Below are 16,012 nucleotides of genomic sequence, written 5' to 3'. Positions count from 1 at the left end.
TAGGATTTTTGGGTTGAGGAACAACTTGCTTTTGAATTTTTTTATTAATGTTTGATGCCATTCCTTTATTGTTTTCACCCTGTACAAAATACCTCATAAATTTTCTCAGGTTTTAAATGTTTGTAGATGTGAGCAAATGAAACAGTATAGTAAACATTCAAACTTTTGAATTTCAAATTCAGTATTCCATAAAATTTTGGTTTGGCTTTTCTCATGTTCCAACATGAGGTTTTTTGTTCATTTTTCTGTTTGTTCTTTTATTTTTCTCATCACATATCATTATATTTATTCTTTAAAACATGTACGTACTTTGCCCAATTTTGAGGAATTTTAACTGATTTTACAGAGTAGCAGATGCCATGGTAATAACACTTAAATATCACTGAAGTATCTTATTAATCATCTGTACCAAAGTCACTTCAATGCTCAATGCATGCTTTTATATTCTGTTCCAGTCACTTGAAGCCAATTAGGGAGGAAGAGTGTAGGGGAAATTGTGTATGGTAGCAGAGAGCCAGACAGCAGACAGGTATATTTCATCCCATTATTTTGTTCCTTTTCATGTTCACCATCTAGCTAGAAGGGTTGACTGTGAAGTATATACTTTAAAGCATCTGTTAATGATTTTTTGGTCACCAAGGAGTCTTCGTATAGGCACCAACGATAACTCTTCTCAAAATAAAGATACTGATTCTGTTAAGTTAAATCTCTGGTATATGGTGGTTGTATATTAAATTTGTACTGTTTGTTGGCCAGATAGTGGAACGAGTTTCCCGAAGAGTTTTGGAATAATTTCCATTCTAGATACTTCCAAAACTCAGCAGGACAGGACTTACAGTAACCTGATATAATTTTCAGGTTGTCCCTACTTTAAGACCGGGGTTAAATCCATTGACCTCCAGAAGTACTTTCCTACCTAAGTTATTTTGTGAATCTAACTAAATTTATCCTTAGTTGAATTCTGCTTAAATCTTGCCTCTTTAGTTGAATTCACTGAAATTGTTGATGTCCTTAGGAATTAATTTGATATTGTCTACTTTTCTCACTTCTCTCAATACGGTTTTCTTTGTCAGCTCAAAGGTAAGGGAAGTTAGAGTGAACTCCTGCTGGTTTTTGTAACACTGGCCCATACCTTAGCTCTTCCTTTGTTTCCTGAATCATTTGGTAAACAGTTAAGGAAGGTAAATTTATATCATGTGTACTCACACAACCAAACTTATGTGAGACAATTCTGAAAGAAACACAATTTCAGAAGACTTAATACTGTCATACATCTAGATGGCTGTGAAAGCATTAGGAAGGCATGCAGTGAAAAGTGATGGAGAGGAGGCTGGGTGTGAGAATGGAGAAAATAGTGCCACCTTGCCCAAAGACTGCTTCTGCTTGTCTTCCGGACCTACAGTAGCAGTCATGGTTCCCCTCTTTTCATTTGATGAAGATTTCTGGTCATTTCTTTTCCACAGTTGTCTGTCCTTTGTCCATTAATGTGAATTCCCCAGTGTCTCCTATATGGAACTTAGCTGGGAAAGTTAATTTATTTTAGAGAGCTAATCAGATGCTCCCATCCACATCAGATGCCAGATATCCTGTCTAGCTTACAGCTGTAAACCTGAGATACCATCTCCTTAGCCTGCCTGGGGTGCAGGAAATCATAGGGCTGATCCCATGTCCAGATAGTTTATTGTTCTGCAGTCACACACTTATGCCTGGTGAAGGTATTTTTTTTATAAATCATGAAACATGTTCTTTATGCTATATTTAAAATACAAAGTATGAAATCTAGGTCTAAGTACAGCCAAGCCTATTCTCTTTCGCCTTGCCTTTTGACATTCCAACGTCTATTGCTGTATAATAGCATATGGATCCACTAACAATGTGGGACAGCAGCCAATTTGGTCCTAGGATAAAACAGGAATCAGCTGTGGGAAATAAGCCAAAGAAGTGTGATTCCCACATGAGAAACTTAAATAGGTGCTAGTCCTTAAAGAAGCTCTTTGGCAGGATTTAGAGCAGGCTTCTCTGCGCAGGAGGCATTTTTCCTGAGCTCCTAAGTACAACAATGTCTAGGAGGGTTGTGGGGCTATTGTTTCATCAGCTGTAGTGCTTTGCTCTTTCTTTGCTCCCACCTTTCTCGTTTTATTTTGTTTTTTTTTTTTTTTAAGAAAAGCTTTATAGCACATTGCTGTATAATTGTAATCAGTATTTTTTTAGAATTAAACCATTTGGTTCATGTGATTGTGGGAAATAAAATGGAGGAAATTTTTCTGCTGCACAGGGGGGTCCACAGGCTTCCTGAACTCTGATCCAGGGAATGCTTTCTGCACCATGGCTAGCTGATTGCAAACAGCAATGTGAACGCTTTTGCTACTCCTGTGTTGTGTACAAATCTGTGGTTTTAATTTTCTCACCTCTGTCTTAAAAAAGAAATCATTTGAAATGCAGAAGCTTCAAATTAAATAAGTTGATTGTACCATCCTAATTTATTTAGTAAAGAATTAGTGTATATTTAATAGTTACCAAAGTCTGTAGAGTTGAGGTACAGATTTCATTTTTTGTGAAATGCAGACTTTTCTAAGAGTTCATGGAAGTGGTCTTGAGGTGCATTCTGTGATATAGGTCAGACTTTTTTGAGACATTGATGCATCTTAGGTAAGAAAGTAATAACAAAATCAAACAACACTAAATAATTTGTTCTAAAACACATTCCTTATTTGTTTTCAAGCTTGCTAAATGTCCAACTGTTCTGATGCTCAAGATGTCCGAGCCATTGCCCATGGAGGTCACTGGATCAAATCCCTGCTCAAAGCAGGACCAACTTGGAAGTTAGATCAGGTTATTATGAGCCCTGTCCAGCTGTGTTTTAAAAGTCTCCAAGGATGGGGATTATTCCACAAATCTTCTACAAAACTTATTTAAGTACCAAGTATCCCAAGCAATAAACTGGAAAAAGATGTATTTTAAAATACTTTCATGTGAGACATTCACTTTGCATCATTTCTTTTTAGACTCCTATTTATATTAATCACAGATGCTAAAAAATTAAGAACAAAAATGAATTAAAAAACTTTCAGTCGTTTATTTTTATAAAAAGACTGAATTGTACTTTTGAGAAGAAACACTTCTGAATGCTGAGGCCTGTGAATATGTATGAGTGGGAGCAAGTGTTTGGCTTCTTGTTTTCAGCAGGTATTATTTCTGTTAATTCCTTTTAAGCAGTGCTGTTTTGTATAAGAATTACAAGAAATCTCTTTCCTCCCTCTTGTTCCAGGCAAGTATTTCCAAATGGGCTTCCTGAAGAATACTCTCTGGTTGCTACATTCCGTGTACGGCGAAATACCAAGAAAGAGCGTTGGTATATATGGCAAGTTTTAAATCAGTATGACACACCTGAGGTTAGAGTCATCTTTGATTTATTCCTTCAAAAAGTTTCTTTTTTCCGGCATGTAATATGGCACATGTAATTATGGATGTTTCATTAATGGATTTAGCTAGAGTTTATGTGAAATAGACAGACTGCTCTGAAATAATTGATAATTTGTGGCAGGAATGACAGAAATTTAGCAAAATCTATTCAGTTTAGACTGCAAAATAGAATAAATGCATGTTTTGATTCATAGGTGATATATATTTACCAAGTTACATCAAAGAATGCTTCATAACATAATTCTTGCCCAGTATATGTAGTTGAAATATTTTTGTTATATATGGTTTATATATGTGCTTCTTTCTTATAACTTTTAAATAACCACTTATTTTATTTTGTCTTGCTTTCAGATCTCTGTCCTCCTGGATGGTACAAAAAAGGTGGTGGAGTATATGACCAAATCCTTTCAGGGAAATATACTGCACTACACTTTTAAGAGTCGAGAAATTTATCCATTGTTTGATCGGCAGTGGCATAAGCTTGGTATTAGCGTGCAGTCAGGGATCATTTCCCTCTATTTGGATTGTAATTTAATTGAGAGAAAGCAGACTGATGAAAAATTCACCATTGACTTGCAGGGAAGGACACTGATTGCTTCTCGTGCTGCGGATGATAAGCCTGTAGATGTGAGTAGTGTGAAAGGACAAACAGATAACTTGAAGTAATGTTTTAGCCACGCTTTTACTAACACAGTTGTATAGAATCACGTAGATAAAATGTTCAAACCCAGTCATTATTTTTGAGTGTGTATTCTTAATTTGAAGTCCTTAAGTGTTTTTCTTTAAACATTATTCAATTATGTAGCATCTGCTAGGACAAAGCTGTTGCCAAAGTAACTGCATAGAACTCAGTCCTGATTTAAGGAGTCTGTTTTTCTGTATTTAATTTGGAGAAAGAGCCATCTAATTACCACAGATATAGTATTTCTATGTTTAAAGGTAACTTGCAGTCCTAATTATTTTCTTTCATTTTTAGTAAGATTTATTTATAGGTTTGTATCAGTCATCTGTTACACTTTGTCTGTCTTTGATAAAGGCGAGATACAAAATAATTAAGGATTACCTCTGTATTCAGGTCTTCTAGAGTAATTCAGCCATGTGGAAATAGGGGTACATTGTTCTAGTTGTCTCTCCCTTATCCAAAAGAGAGGGATTAGGAAGTGGCCAGAGGTGTGTTTCCTGCAGCCTTTGGTGCAAGAATTACCCAATGAAGCCCCATGATATTCTGGGGTATTTTTTGTCCTGGGAATGCTCTCTTCTGTTTCCTCGTGCAGGAGAGAAAGTAATTTGAAAGCAAGTAATTTGAAAGCACAGCAAGTAATTTGAAATCTTCAGGAAATATCAGTTATGTTTTAAGTACAGTGACATGCAGCTACCAGGTTTAAAGCATCTGCCCTGGGGTTTATAGTGACCATCAGAAAGCTTCAGCGATGTTATGTACTCTGTAGGGCTCCAGAAGAAAACAGCACATTTTAACTGCAAGCTAACATTGCAGGAGGAGTCATTCTTGTGGGGCTAAGCACTTTGTCCTGGACTCAGATCTCTTGTTTCATGGAGCCAAGCTCATGCTTTGTTTTATTTTCTCAGACTTGAGTTCATTATTTGAAATGTGTGTACTGTTTCCTCATTTCCAAATAGCATGCAGCAGAAAAAGCAGGTTTTTTTCTGCTGGTTGCATGGTATGAGCTGGATAATTCTGAGTGGAAGTTTTCAATTGGGATTTCCACGTTTGCAGGAAAACATTATGGGCTTAAAGCTGATGAAGGCAGCAGAGCAGATCCTATACCAATGGTCACTTTTCTCAACACCAAGTGCAAGAGGGAGATTAAGAAGATATAAAACCTATGCAAAAAGAGGAATATGATGACAAGAATATCTAGTTAGAATTTTACTTGCTTCTCATCTTTCCAATCTACCCAAAGTCTCTGAAACAAAAGCTTTATATAAAGAATTTGTGACTTTTGCTCTTTGGGTGATTTAGTGGCCATGTCCAGGCAAAGGTCTGTCCAAAGCAATGGATGCATGTGATAGAGAGTTTATCAAACCTTTATTTTAGTTACCTGCAGAGGGAAATTACCTTTTCTGAAAAGCTTTGTAGAGGATGTCTACAAGGCTAAAATTCTTGTGTAATATAGCAAACCAATACAGATGGATGCAACTTAAGTGAAAATAAACGAAATCTAAAATGCGATTTACATCAAAGTAATAGACTGCATAATTTGTTCCTTAAGTGAGGAGCTGTGTAATTGTTTTGGATTTGTCTTTTTCTAGCATTTCAGAAATATGCAGTGTTTCAAAGAGAAAGTTTATTACCCCAAGATAAGAAAAAGCATGCCATAACACATAATTTTTTACACCTCATATTAATCTCTTTTGTATTCCTTAATAGATTGAACTTCACCACATAGCAGTTTATTGTAATTCACAACTTGCAGTAGAAGATACATGTTGTGAAATATCTGCAGACTTGGTAAGTTATCTGTTAAAATTCAAATGTTAATACAAAAGAAATTGCATTATTGTTTCCTGCTAAATAGCTGTAAAAAATTTTCAACAGTGGTGATAATTTAATTACCTCCTAAAAATGAATTCCATATCTGGAGTCATGGTACATAGTTTTTTGCTGCCTAAACAAATGGTACAGTGGAACATCAGCAAAAGGTACTAGGTGCTGCTAGTGCTTTTTAAATGCATTCCTTAACATTGATTAATTTCTAATTAGTAACTGAAGAAGCCTCAGAGAGTAGGAAACAAATCACTGAGATGGTTTGAGAATGGTTTCCAACAACAGAGGCCATTTCAGTAACAGTTGCATCTTCTGAAGCTTTACAGATGAAATAAGCAAAGCCCATGAAAGAGTCTGGAATAATAACTAATAACTGGAAAGTTGTAGTGGTAGGTTGATGGTTGGACTTGATCCTACAGGTCTCTTCCAACCTTCTTGATTCTATGAAATACTTTCTTCTTTAGAATGTACATGCCGAAGTGTATATATTGTTTAACATGAGGGAAAACATTGATTTCGTTTAAAGGGTTCACTTTTCCCTCTTTTTTTGATAGACAAGAATCAGTATAAACTGGAAGACAGTAGAACCATAACTTGAAGTTGTAGATGTAATTATTTTGCTCAATCTAGCCCATAAAAAAAAAAAAAACCAAAAAAAACCCCCAAACTAAAACAACAAAAAAGCCAAAACAAAACAAATGCCCCCCCCTCAAAAAAAAAAAACAAAACACAAAAAACCCAACCAAACTATAAGTACCCTCAGAAAGACATTGTGTTAAACTATTGGCCTGCTATTCATAAGCAGTCTGGAAGATCAGGCTCCTCTAAGGCAGTGGACAGTGCCATCACCACCAAGGTTGTAGTCAGCAAAAAAACCCCAGAGCATGTGGGACTGATTGGTTACATCCACAAAGAGACAGGGGAAAGTGTACCTGGATGGGAGAGAGGAACACAAGACTGCTTGGTTCTCAGAAGCATGAAAGAAGCATGGTCTAATTTCAGGGGATAAATTTCAATTTTAAACAATGATTAATCGTTCAAATATATTTCTGAATGTATTCTTGAGGGTAACGCAGACTTTCTCTTAAATGTGTAAGCTTATGAAAAAGTGGAATTAATTAAATTCTGGTATGTCCTTGGTGCTTGGAAATACAATTTATTGAGCAGTTATGACACAATAGCAGAAAAAGCAAGAACAAAACAAACCCTATTTATACATAAGATAAAAAGCTCAACAATAGGCTTTATCAATAACATGTAAATATTCATTCATCTATGTAGCTAAAACCACCATCAGTTTAATTTGTATTTTTTATGTTTAAGATGTAAGAAAAGGTGGACTACTTGTTAATGACTTTCATATTAAAACTAGCATTACATTTTCTGACTTATTTTTTTCACAACTTCCCTACCCATTATAACAGCTACATTTTCAGCAATTTAAGGGAAGGAATTTATACTTGGATATGAATTTCTATGCTAAGCAGTAAATCCTGTGGGAATTTCTCTGACAGAAGGCTCGAAAAAAACTTCATTACATCTTAATGAGACTTACTGAAGTTTAGCAGGTTCTGTTGACTTGTCCTGTAGTATCTCTTCAGGTTGGCTCAGGAGTCACAGACAGGTAAATCTTGGCTTCAGGGCTTTTTTGTTTGTTTCCAAACTATCTTTACCAGTAGTATTTTACTACAAGGAAATAAAAAAAGTTTTCCTTTGCACTCTTATATTTTGCACTTAAGGGCAGGGCAGAGGACAGGATGAGACTATGTAGTACTATCTTTTTTCTTTCTTCCCATGGACATTTTCTGTCCCACTAATTCTGATTTTGGGAGACTTTATTCCTCTTTATTCCTCTGTCTTTTGGAAGAAAGAAGTGGGACAGTCATATCAATTTTAACTGGCATAAATTTTAGAACAGAAGGATCTAAATATCTAGAATTGATTTTTTTACAGCTTTTTTCTCTGTTAGGAAGTTGTTGTCACTTTCCACGTATGGTTTGTACAGGAGTATTAAAACAGAAGATAGAACAGAAAGTTGGATGGTATTTACCTGTTACCAAAGTGAACCAAAAAGAAGAAAATCTTTTTTTTTTTTTTAGTGCTCACATGAGGAGAGGTTACTGGCTACGACTTCATCACCAGTGACTGTTCATGCCAGCAAAATATACACGCTTCCTGGGATGCAGCAGGAATCTACACAGAGATGCTACTGCTTTCCAAATAAAGTATAAAGTTTTCCTGTTGCTTTTTAATGCATTATGCTGTTTAATCCTGTTGGATATAAAAACAGTTGGGTTTGGTTTTCTTTGCAGTCATGAAAAAATCTTACTTATTTGTAGTATTGTACCATATTTACATTGTATTTCCCAGTTAAGAACCAGTACATTTTGAATTTAGTTAAATCCAAAAAGTAAAGTAAAATTAGAGACGTCAGTAAGGTTTAATTGTTTGAATATACACCCAAGAAAGTACCATGGTAAAACTGAGAATTATATTTAGGTATTATATTTAGTGTAAATGTTTTCACTTGAGAATGAATTATATTCTACACAATGTTTGTTTTCTTTTAGTACTTCTCCTGGGTGTTGCACTATATTTATTGAGTCATTTGCTTTGTTAGGCATTTGTGACAAAGACAGGAAACCTAACCAAATATATTTTAGATCTGCTTTGTTGACTTTTTTTATTTCTTTTAAAATCAGGGAGAAGCAGGATTACCAGGAGTAGCTGGTTTGCCAGGCCACAAAGGAGAGAAAGGTGAAAAGGTAAAATATCACTTGAATTCTCTTTTTCAAGCCTTGTCATTGGCTTATCTTTCTTAAATAGAAATTGCATGGATTCTGTTATCCCTTGAAGGAACCTGCCTGAACACAGGGTGGATCCTTTATCAGTCAGTGTCTGGCTCTGTGTGTGAACTCCCTGCCAGGCATTTTACAGCTGCCCCACTTTGGGGTCACCTCATCAACTCTGTGGAGCACACTTTACCTGCCTGGGAAGCACATGCCTCCCCAGCCCTGCCACCATGCCCTGTACAGAAGACATGTATATATTCTGACAAGAATTGTTCCATCTCCTGAGTGTACATCACTGCTGATGGACAGAATCCCATGTGGTGGAATCATCCTTGCAATCATCAGTAGGAGGGTATGAAATATGACCTCCATATATTCTTTGACAATGCTCGTACCTGAAACTGGTAATTGTGAAGAGAGAAGAATCTGACATTGGCAAGTCTCTAGGACAGGCCGGTTGGTCCTTTCCTTGGCCTTTTCTGAATTTTTCTGTAATGCTTACCATGACATTCTTATGCTATGTAGCTTGGAATTTCCTAATTCTATAGGTCAACATATCAGATGTTTTCCTTTCACATTCCATTCCTTAAATTTTGTTGGAGGATGCTGAAGTAAGACACAGCTGAGAATGTGTTTTCCATGTGCTACTAGAGGAGGCAAGTTGAATAAACTATTGTAAATCTGGCACAAAGACAGTGAGATAGGAATTGGGGTCAGGAAATGCAGTTTGTATGAGAGGAAGTTGCCTGGACTGTCCTAATCCAGAGGTTAGATGGTGGTATCCTAACCCAACATCCCACCTTGCAGCACACCATTTAATATGTGATCTGAAATAGTTTCTGAAGACAGCCAGGGCTGTTCCTATACTGTAGTGTCTGGCTGAAAAGGGTCCAGTTCTGAGAAGGCTTATCTACACAGCTGGTTGAAATTAAGAACATTTCTTGACAGTATAATTCCCCCCACCATAACTCCTCCCCTCCAGTATATATTTCAATTTTTGACACAAGCTGTATTTTTAGGTGAAAAAAAAAGTTCAGTCATGTTAGTTTCTATAGTCCAGCTGAATCTAGAGGGACTGCTGTCAGTTTTCAGACCTAATAATGAAGTTTTGATCTAGAGTGTATAAACAATTTTCAGTTTTTAGTTTTAGCTATGCTAACAGCACAGGGAGTTTCCTAGCATTTGTATGGGAAACAGCTCTTCTGCTTCTGACCTGATTCGCTTAGACCATTATTGCTACTAAGTTGGGAAAGCAGACTTCACAAGTCTGATTTTTTTTTACCATTTAATCTCCCAGCCAATTAGCAGTATTTACCATGCTGAGCATAGTGCCTCTAAACAAAACATGTAAGGTTCTGTTCTTCCACTTGTTTTAGAAAAAGAGCCTCATTGCATGGATTCTCTGTGCATGGAACTGTCTGAGTCAATGAACCCCGATGCACCCAGAAGTTTAACCTAAAGAAAGTATATTGACATTTATGAATGTCCTTTCACAAAATTGAATGAATCAGCAGGTCAAATTCAGGGGTAGAACACCAAACAGGTAGAAAGCTTCTTAATTTGATCTTTTCTTACAACTGACCAGTACTTGTTGCTTCCTAGCTTTGCAGTTGGTGGGGTTTTTTTCTTTTTTGGGGGGATGGGGAAGGGGGGTTGGATGGAGGGCACAGTATGACTGTGACCAGGATTGGCTCACTGACCTTTGGGAGCAAACAAATCTTGAGTTAAATAGTGCCTACCATGATGGAGCTGAAAGCAACATTCTCTGAGATTTTAATACCATTTTTCTCACTGACTCTGCATTTACGCAAGTTTTCAGTAACACTCCTTCTCAATGACGGCCTTGTTCCATCAATAATTAGACCTGACGAGGCAGAAAGGCTCCAGAACATTCCAGACATGTAGGATACATGACTTATTGTCAGATTATATAAAGGAAGCTAACAGACTCTGGCTGAGTGTCTTGTAATGTATTATACACAAAATAGGCAGCTTCTTGATAACTTTGCTGGCCAGTTACAAAAAACAGGTCTCTGAGTTCTGTGGTTCCTAAGCACATGTTTCCCCCTTTGCTTGTGCTCAGCTTCTCATTTCATTTTTTCTTTTGTTTCTAAATCATATTACTATAGGCATCCAACTAATATGTATATATTGTATAATGTATTTAAATGTCTGTGCCATTGCAGCATACAAGTGAAAATGTTAATTTTTTGCCTTCTTTAATAAGAAATTTCTGATTCTGTTGATATTATCTTCTTTTCAGCACAAAAGTTCTTATCCTTTTATTTTGCTTTATCTAATTCCAATTTCCCATTCACTTTAATTAATTGTATGATTGAATTTATGTCTTTTTTTGTTGCTATGGGATTGAAAAGGAAGTCTCTACTGATTGATATTAGGCTACATTCAAGCCCCTTAAAATTGCCCTTCTCTTCAGTCTAAAATCACTGTTCCCTAAGGTCAGACTATTCAGGAGCATCTAAGCTATCACCAGTGTAAAGTGTGATAACTTATAAGCCATTTTAGGCATTTTGAATTTAATTATTAGCCTGTATCCACTCCATTCCTGTACTCTTGGCTCAATTTAAAGTATATTGCAGGCCCAAAGGACTGGAGTGCCATATTTTCACTGGAACAACCATTCATGCAAATGTTGATATATCACTGGCAAGCTGTGCATCTGAATGCAGAGGAGCATCTGATCAAAATTATGCCATTTGTGTGAATGACCTTCCTGTTTGTATGCCTGGCCTTCCATTATGACTTCATGAGGACAGTTCTTCACTCAAAACTTTTATCTCTGATACTTTGGGCATGGAATAGTTGATTTGCTCTGCAGGATATTTTTGCTGGGAGATCAGCTTCTGCAGCAAGGGACCAACTGTTTTTTAATTTCTCAATAATTAAGACTGAAAAAATTTCCTGGACCAACTTTGTTTGCTACTTACTAAGTGTACAGTTTGGACTATCTCTAAATAATATTCTGTATATTCTCATGGCAGCTTGATTCTTAGCACAGTGTATCGCACAAGTTGCAAGTGGACACAACTTACGTGGAAGTCTTCTGTGATTTTAACACATTTTGATATTTTCTGTGGAGTTGAGTTTTCTCTTCTTCTGATCTGAGTGAGATATTTACTGTGGTTTTTATTTGGTTGCAATTTGTACTACTTCAGCATCATATTTAGCTACTCAGAATCTTAGAAACATATCTGTTGTTAGCAAATATCTTTTAATAATGTTGTAAAGGTCCTGTTGTGTCCTCAGTATGTAGAAATTCTTCAGAAAGACAGAATATGGGTTACCATAATTGGAATGATTACATATATGCTGAATATATAAACTGATTTTCTCTCTCAAGGAGGCTAAAAAAAAAAACCTGTTTTCTACTTTTATTTCTTTCAAGCAGACTAAGTGCCCATGAAATATTTTAAATTGAAATCTAAACAGAATTAAATATTTTGATATAATGTTAAGCCAGTGTTAGCTGTGTTATTAGGTCATTAGTTAATGCTGTAAGTGAACTAGGGACCAAAAAGCCAGAGGCAGATTGCTTTCAAATATTAAAATGCTTGTTGATGTACACCATGGAGAAATTTTTTGCTATTCAACTTCATTTTAAATTTTACTTAAGGAAAAAGACATTTAAAAGGCTATTTTGGGATTGGTAGAGATAGGTTTATGCAATGTATTATTGCACTAGGAAAATATTTGTAATAGAATGATATAAAAAAAGATCTCCTGGAGAACAAATGAAGTGTCTGAACTGTTCTTTCTCTCCATTTTCCTTGCTAGTCTTTCTTTCCTGCTACTCTGACTTTCCTCTCAAAATCCAGTCAACTTGATTCCACCTAAAGCATATCTATTGTACTATGCAGCCTTGAGAAAGGTTCCTTTCTGGCCCAGTCTTTGTTGCTGAGGTTATTGATAGGGACCTAGAAGCTGGAATTCAAGAAAAAGAAGAAAGCTGAGCAAAATACGGCTGGCTGTCAGTTATCACAAAGTCAGGAGTTGCCAGTACACTTAGTAGAATAAAATCTTACAATAAGCAGAATGAAATGCTTTGTGCTTACCAACCTAAGAATTTATGGATAGTCCCACTTATGTTTTACCATCTAATTGCCCAAGTTATCAAATTAAAAAGGGAAAATACCATTAGCAATGCAACCATTTTTTTCTTATAAAAAATTCTGAAACGTGACTTATTGTCCTTGTTAGCGTATTTGCCATTCCAGTACTCATCTCAGGCCTGAGTTTAAGTGTTCCTGAGGAGTGGAGATGGTGGTGGCAGCAAGTCCTCACCACTCTGAGGTGCTCAAGGGTGTGGGAGAATGTCACACTTCCCCAGTGGGGCCATTCCAGAGCTGACACAGGAGCAGGGGAGCCAGCAGTCACTGTCACCGGTGCAGGAGTTAAACCAGTGACACCCAGCTCAGGCCTTGGTGAGCTGAGCTCCTGCTCTGATGGGACAGAACACAACTGGGGGCTTCTGCTGGGAGTAGCAGGGATCATACTTCCTCATCTGTATACTCCCTGCTGCTCCCACAGTACCAGGGAAACCCTGGAATGATGCTGCCTTTGGGATGAGTTTTCTTTCTCCTAACATATTCTCTGAGTGTGAATTTTTTTTTTTCCTTTTTGCTAATAGACACTTTTTTGGTTTTGGTTGGTTTTTTTGTATGGTTTTTTTTGTTGTTGTTGTTGTTGTCTTTGTTGGTTTTTTGGTTGGTCTTTTTTGGTTTTGTTGTTGTTTTTTGTTGGTCTTTGTTGTTGTTGTTGTTTTGTTTTGTTTTGTTTTTCTTTTTTAACCTGGACATTTCTGGTGATGTTGTGTCCTGGTTTTAGTTGGGACAGAGTTCATTTTAATCCCAGTAGCCAGTATGAGGATGTGTTTTGGATTAGTGCTGGAAACAGGGTTGATAACACAGGGATGTTTTCATTATTGCCAAGCAGCACTTGCACAGTGTCAAAGACTTTTCTGCTCCCTACCCCACCCCAGCAGCAAGGGGCTGGCAGTGCAGAAGGAGCTGGGAGAGGACACAGCCAGGACAGTGACACCAACTACCAAAGGGATATTCCATACCCAACACATGGTGCCACGATCAGCAAATAAAGAAGTATATAAAGCAGTGGGAAGGAGGAGGAAGTGGGGGCACATGTGGAGTGACACCATTTTTTCCCTAGTCACCACTATATATGATGGAGCTCTGCTTTCTTGGGGATGGCTGAACACCTGCCCTCCCACGAGAAGTTCAGTTGAAAAGGATTTTCATTGTCACCCTCTGTAAATCCTGACAGTAGATTTACAGCTCATGGTTCTACCTTTGGCTGTTGTTACAGTGTGTACCTCATAACCTATAAATGCCAGCCTTATGCTACTGCTGTTCACCACCTTATAAAGCTGTTTTCCCAGCAACTTATCTTTCACTTTTGTGAAGGACTTTAAGGCCTGCAGAAGGAAAAGAAAATACCATTAAGAAAAATGCAAAAATATTAATGATGCATTTCATATATTTTTGGTTTTAGTCTATGGTACTGTTACTATGAATACTGTTAGATACCTATAGTATCTGATATTTATATTCATAAAGGCATGAAAAACTGCTACCTTTCCACCTGTGGTTTTTAAAATCACAACTAGAAGGTCGAAGCATAACTTGCAGATCTAATTTACAGTGGAAAATAATTGTCTTTAAGATGGGGAGTCTGTCTGCAGTTAGTGGAACAGTAGTGTAAACATACCTTGGTTAATTGGTAAGTAAGTCACACAGGCTAAAGGTTTCCTGACATGTAGCAGGCTGTGTAATTTTAGACTACACAGTGTATAAAAATACACCACTGAAGGTAACAAAGTGGTACTGGTCTATTAAAATACTGGCAAGTGGCACAAGGGAACAGAGGATGCATAGATAAGAGAATGACTCTGTGGGTGATTAGATAAGGTAACCTTTACCTCTCACAGTGCCAGTGGATTTATGCTATTCATGCATACAGGATTTTGGTCTATTTTTGAGACAGAGCTGTTTAATATCTTTATCCATGGTCTGGGTGAGGGCATACAGTGCATACTCAGTAAGAACAAGTCTTATGAGGAGTGACTGAGGGAGCTGAGGGTATTTAGGCTGGAGAAAAGAAGTCTCAGATGTGACCTTATTGTTCTCTACAAGTGCCTGAAAGCAGGTCGTAGGCAGGTGTGGGTCAGGCAGGCAGCCAATGACAGGACAAGAAGAAATGGCCTCAAGCTGTGCTACAGAAGATTCAAGCTGGACATCGGGAAGAATTTCTTTGTTGAAAAGATGGTCAGTCCTTGCAATGAGTTACCCAGGAAAGTGGTGAAGTCACTCTCCCTGGAGGCATTCAAGAAACAACTGGACATGGCACTCGGTGCTATGATCTCATTGGCATGGTGGTGTTCAGTCAAAGGTTGGACTTGATGATCTTGAAGGAGTTTTTTAACCTTTATGATTCTGATACAACTCTTGTTGTGTACTTCTGGCCAATCTTACTGCTCCTTTCTCAACTTCAGAAAGATTAATAATCTCAGACCAGAGTTATAATGTTATTCTTGCAGGAGAATGTTCTTGATAGAAGTAGGCATACCTAATGTTTTGTTTTTAAATAAACACTACATGGTTTCAGTCCTTTTGTTGTACTCCTCTGGCATCCAAATAATTTTTATTTTAAATTTTTTAAACCTTATACTTTACATTATTTAGCAACATTTCTGGGTTTGATGTTTTCTTATGTAATTTTTAAGACTTATGGTCCAATTTACAGCTGCTGGGGTCTTCCATAACTCCCGACCAATCAGGAGAGTTATAGAAGAGAGTCAGTTTTTCTCTCAAAACTAAAATTTTCTTATAGATTGTTTATGGTTTGGGGTTTGGTTTCTCTAAAGGGATAAAAGGGAGGGAGAGAGAAATTTTAATAATGCCTTTCAAAAATATTGAGGGCACATGACTTTGTACAAATCTGTATTACACGTTGAGCTTTCTCAGTGTAGAACTGAAAATGGACCCTTTTGGTTTCTGTCTTCTGTTGCAATTAATTCCTTTAAAATTAGTTGCTTTTATGGAAACGTGGATGTGCAAGCATTTGTATGATGAAGGACTTAATTGATGTTTTACGTGTTTAAAATGCATTTATTTTGCTGATTTTAGTATGACACGTAAGGCATCCTCCTCCACAGTGGTTGCATTACTAAAAAAATCAGATAGAAGATGCTTTTCTATCGAGTCTGATATGACCTGAGTAGTTGTTGTTAACCTCAGAAGTCTGTGGAGCTTCTAAT

At 36.9% G+C, this 16,012-nt stretch overlaps 1 protein-coding gene across 5 annotated transcripts in view; it reads left to right on the top strand.

The window, feature by feature from the left end:
• COL19A1 (collagen type XIX alpha 1 chain) overlaps positions 1 to 16,012 on the top strand; it is a 183,827-nt gene that overhangs the window by 27,977 nt on the left and 139,838 nt on the right. For all 5 annotated transcript variants that reach the window (XM_071445227.1, XM_071445202.1, XM_071445210.1 and 2 more), the window contains exons 5-9: positions 3,269 to 3,392; positions 3,775 to 4,050; positions 5,813 to 5,893; positions 8,029 to 8,154; positions 8,632 to 8,694. In XM_071445227.1, the coding sequence (XP_071301328.1) occupies positions 3,269 to 3,392; positions 3,775 to 4,050; positions 5,813 to 5,893; positions 8,029 to 8,154; positions 8,632 to 8,694 (670 nt within the window). The remainder of the gene's footprint in view (positions 1 to 3,268; positions 3,393 to 3,774; positions 4,051 to 5,812; positions 5,894 to 8,028; positions 8,155 to 8,631; positions 8,695 to 16,012) is intronic.

The sequence above is a fragment of the Agelaius tricolor genome, unplaced genomic scaffold (assembly GCF_023055355.1).
Source record: "Agelaius tricolor isolate 1412-34295 unplaced genomic scaffold, bAgeTri1.0.p SCAF_1, whole genome shotgun sequence".
Lineage (NCBI taxonomy): Eukaryota > Metazoa > Chordata > Aves > Passeriformes > Icteridae > Agelaius > Agelaius tricolor.
Note: the sequence above shows the minus strand (reverse complement) of the source record. Positions and strands in the feature narration are given on the sequence as shown.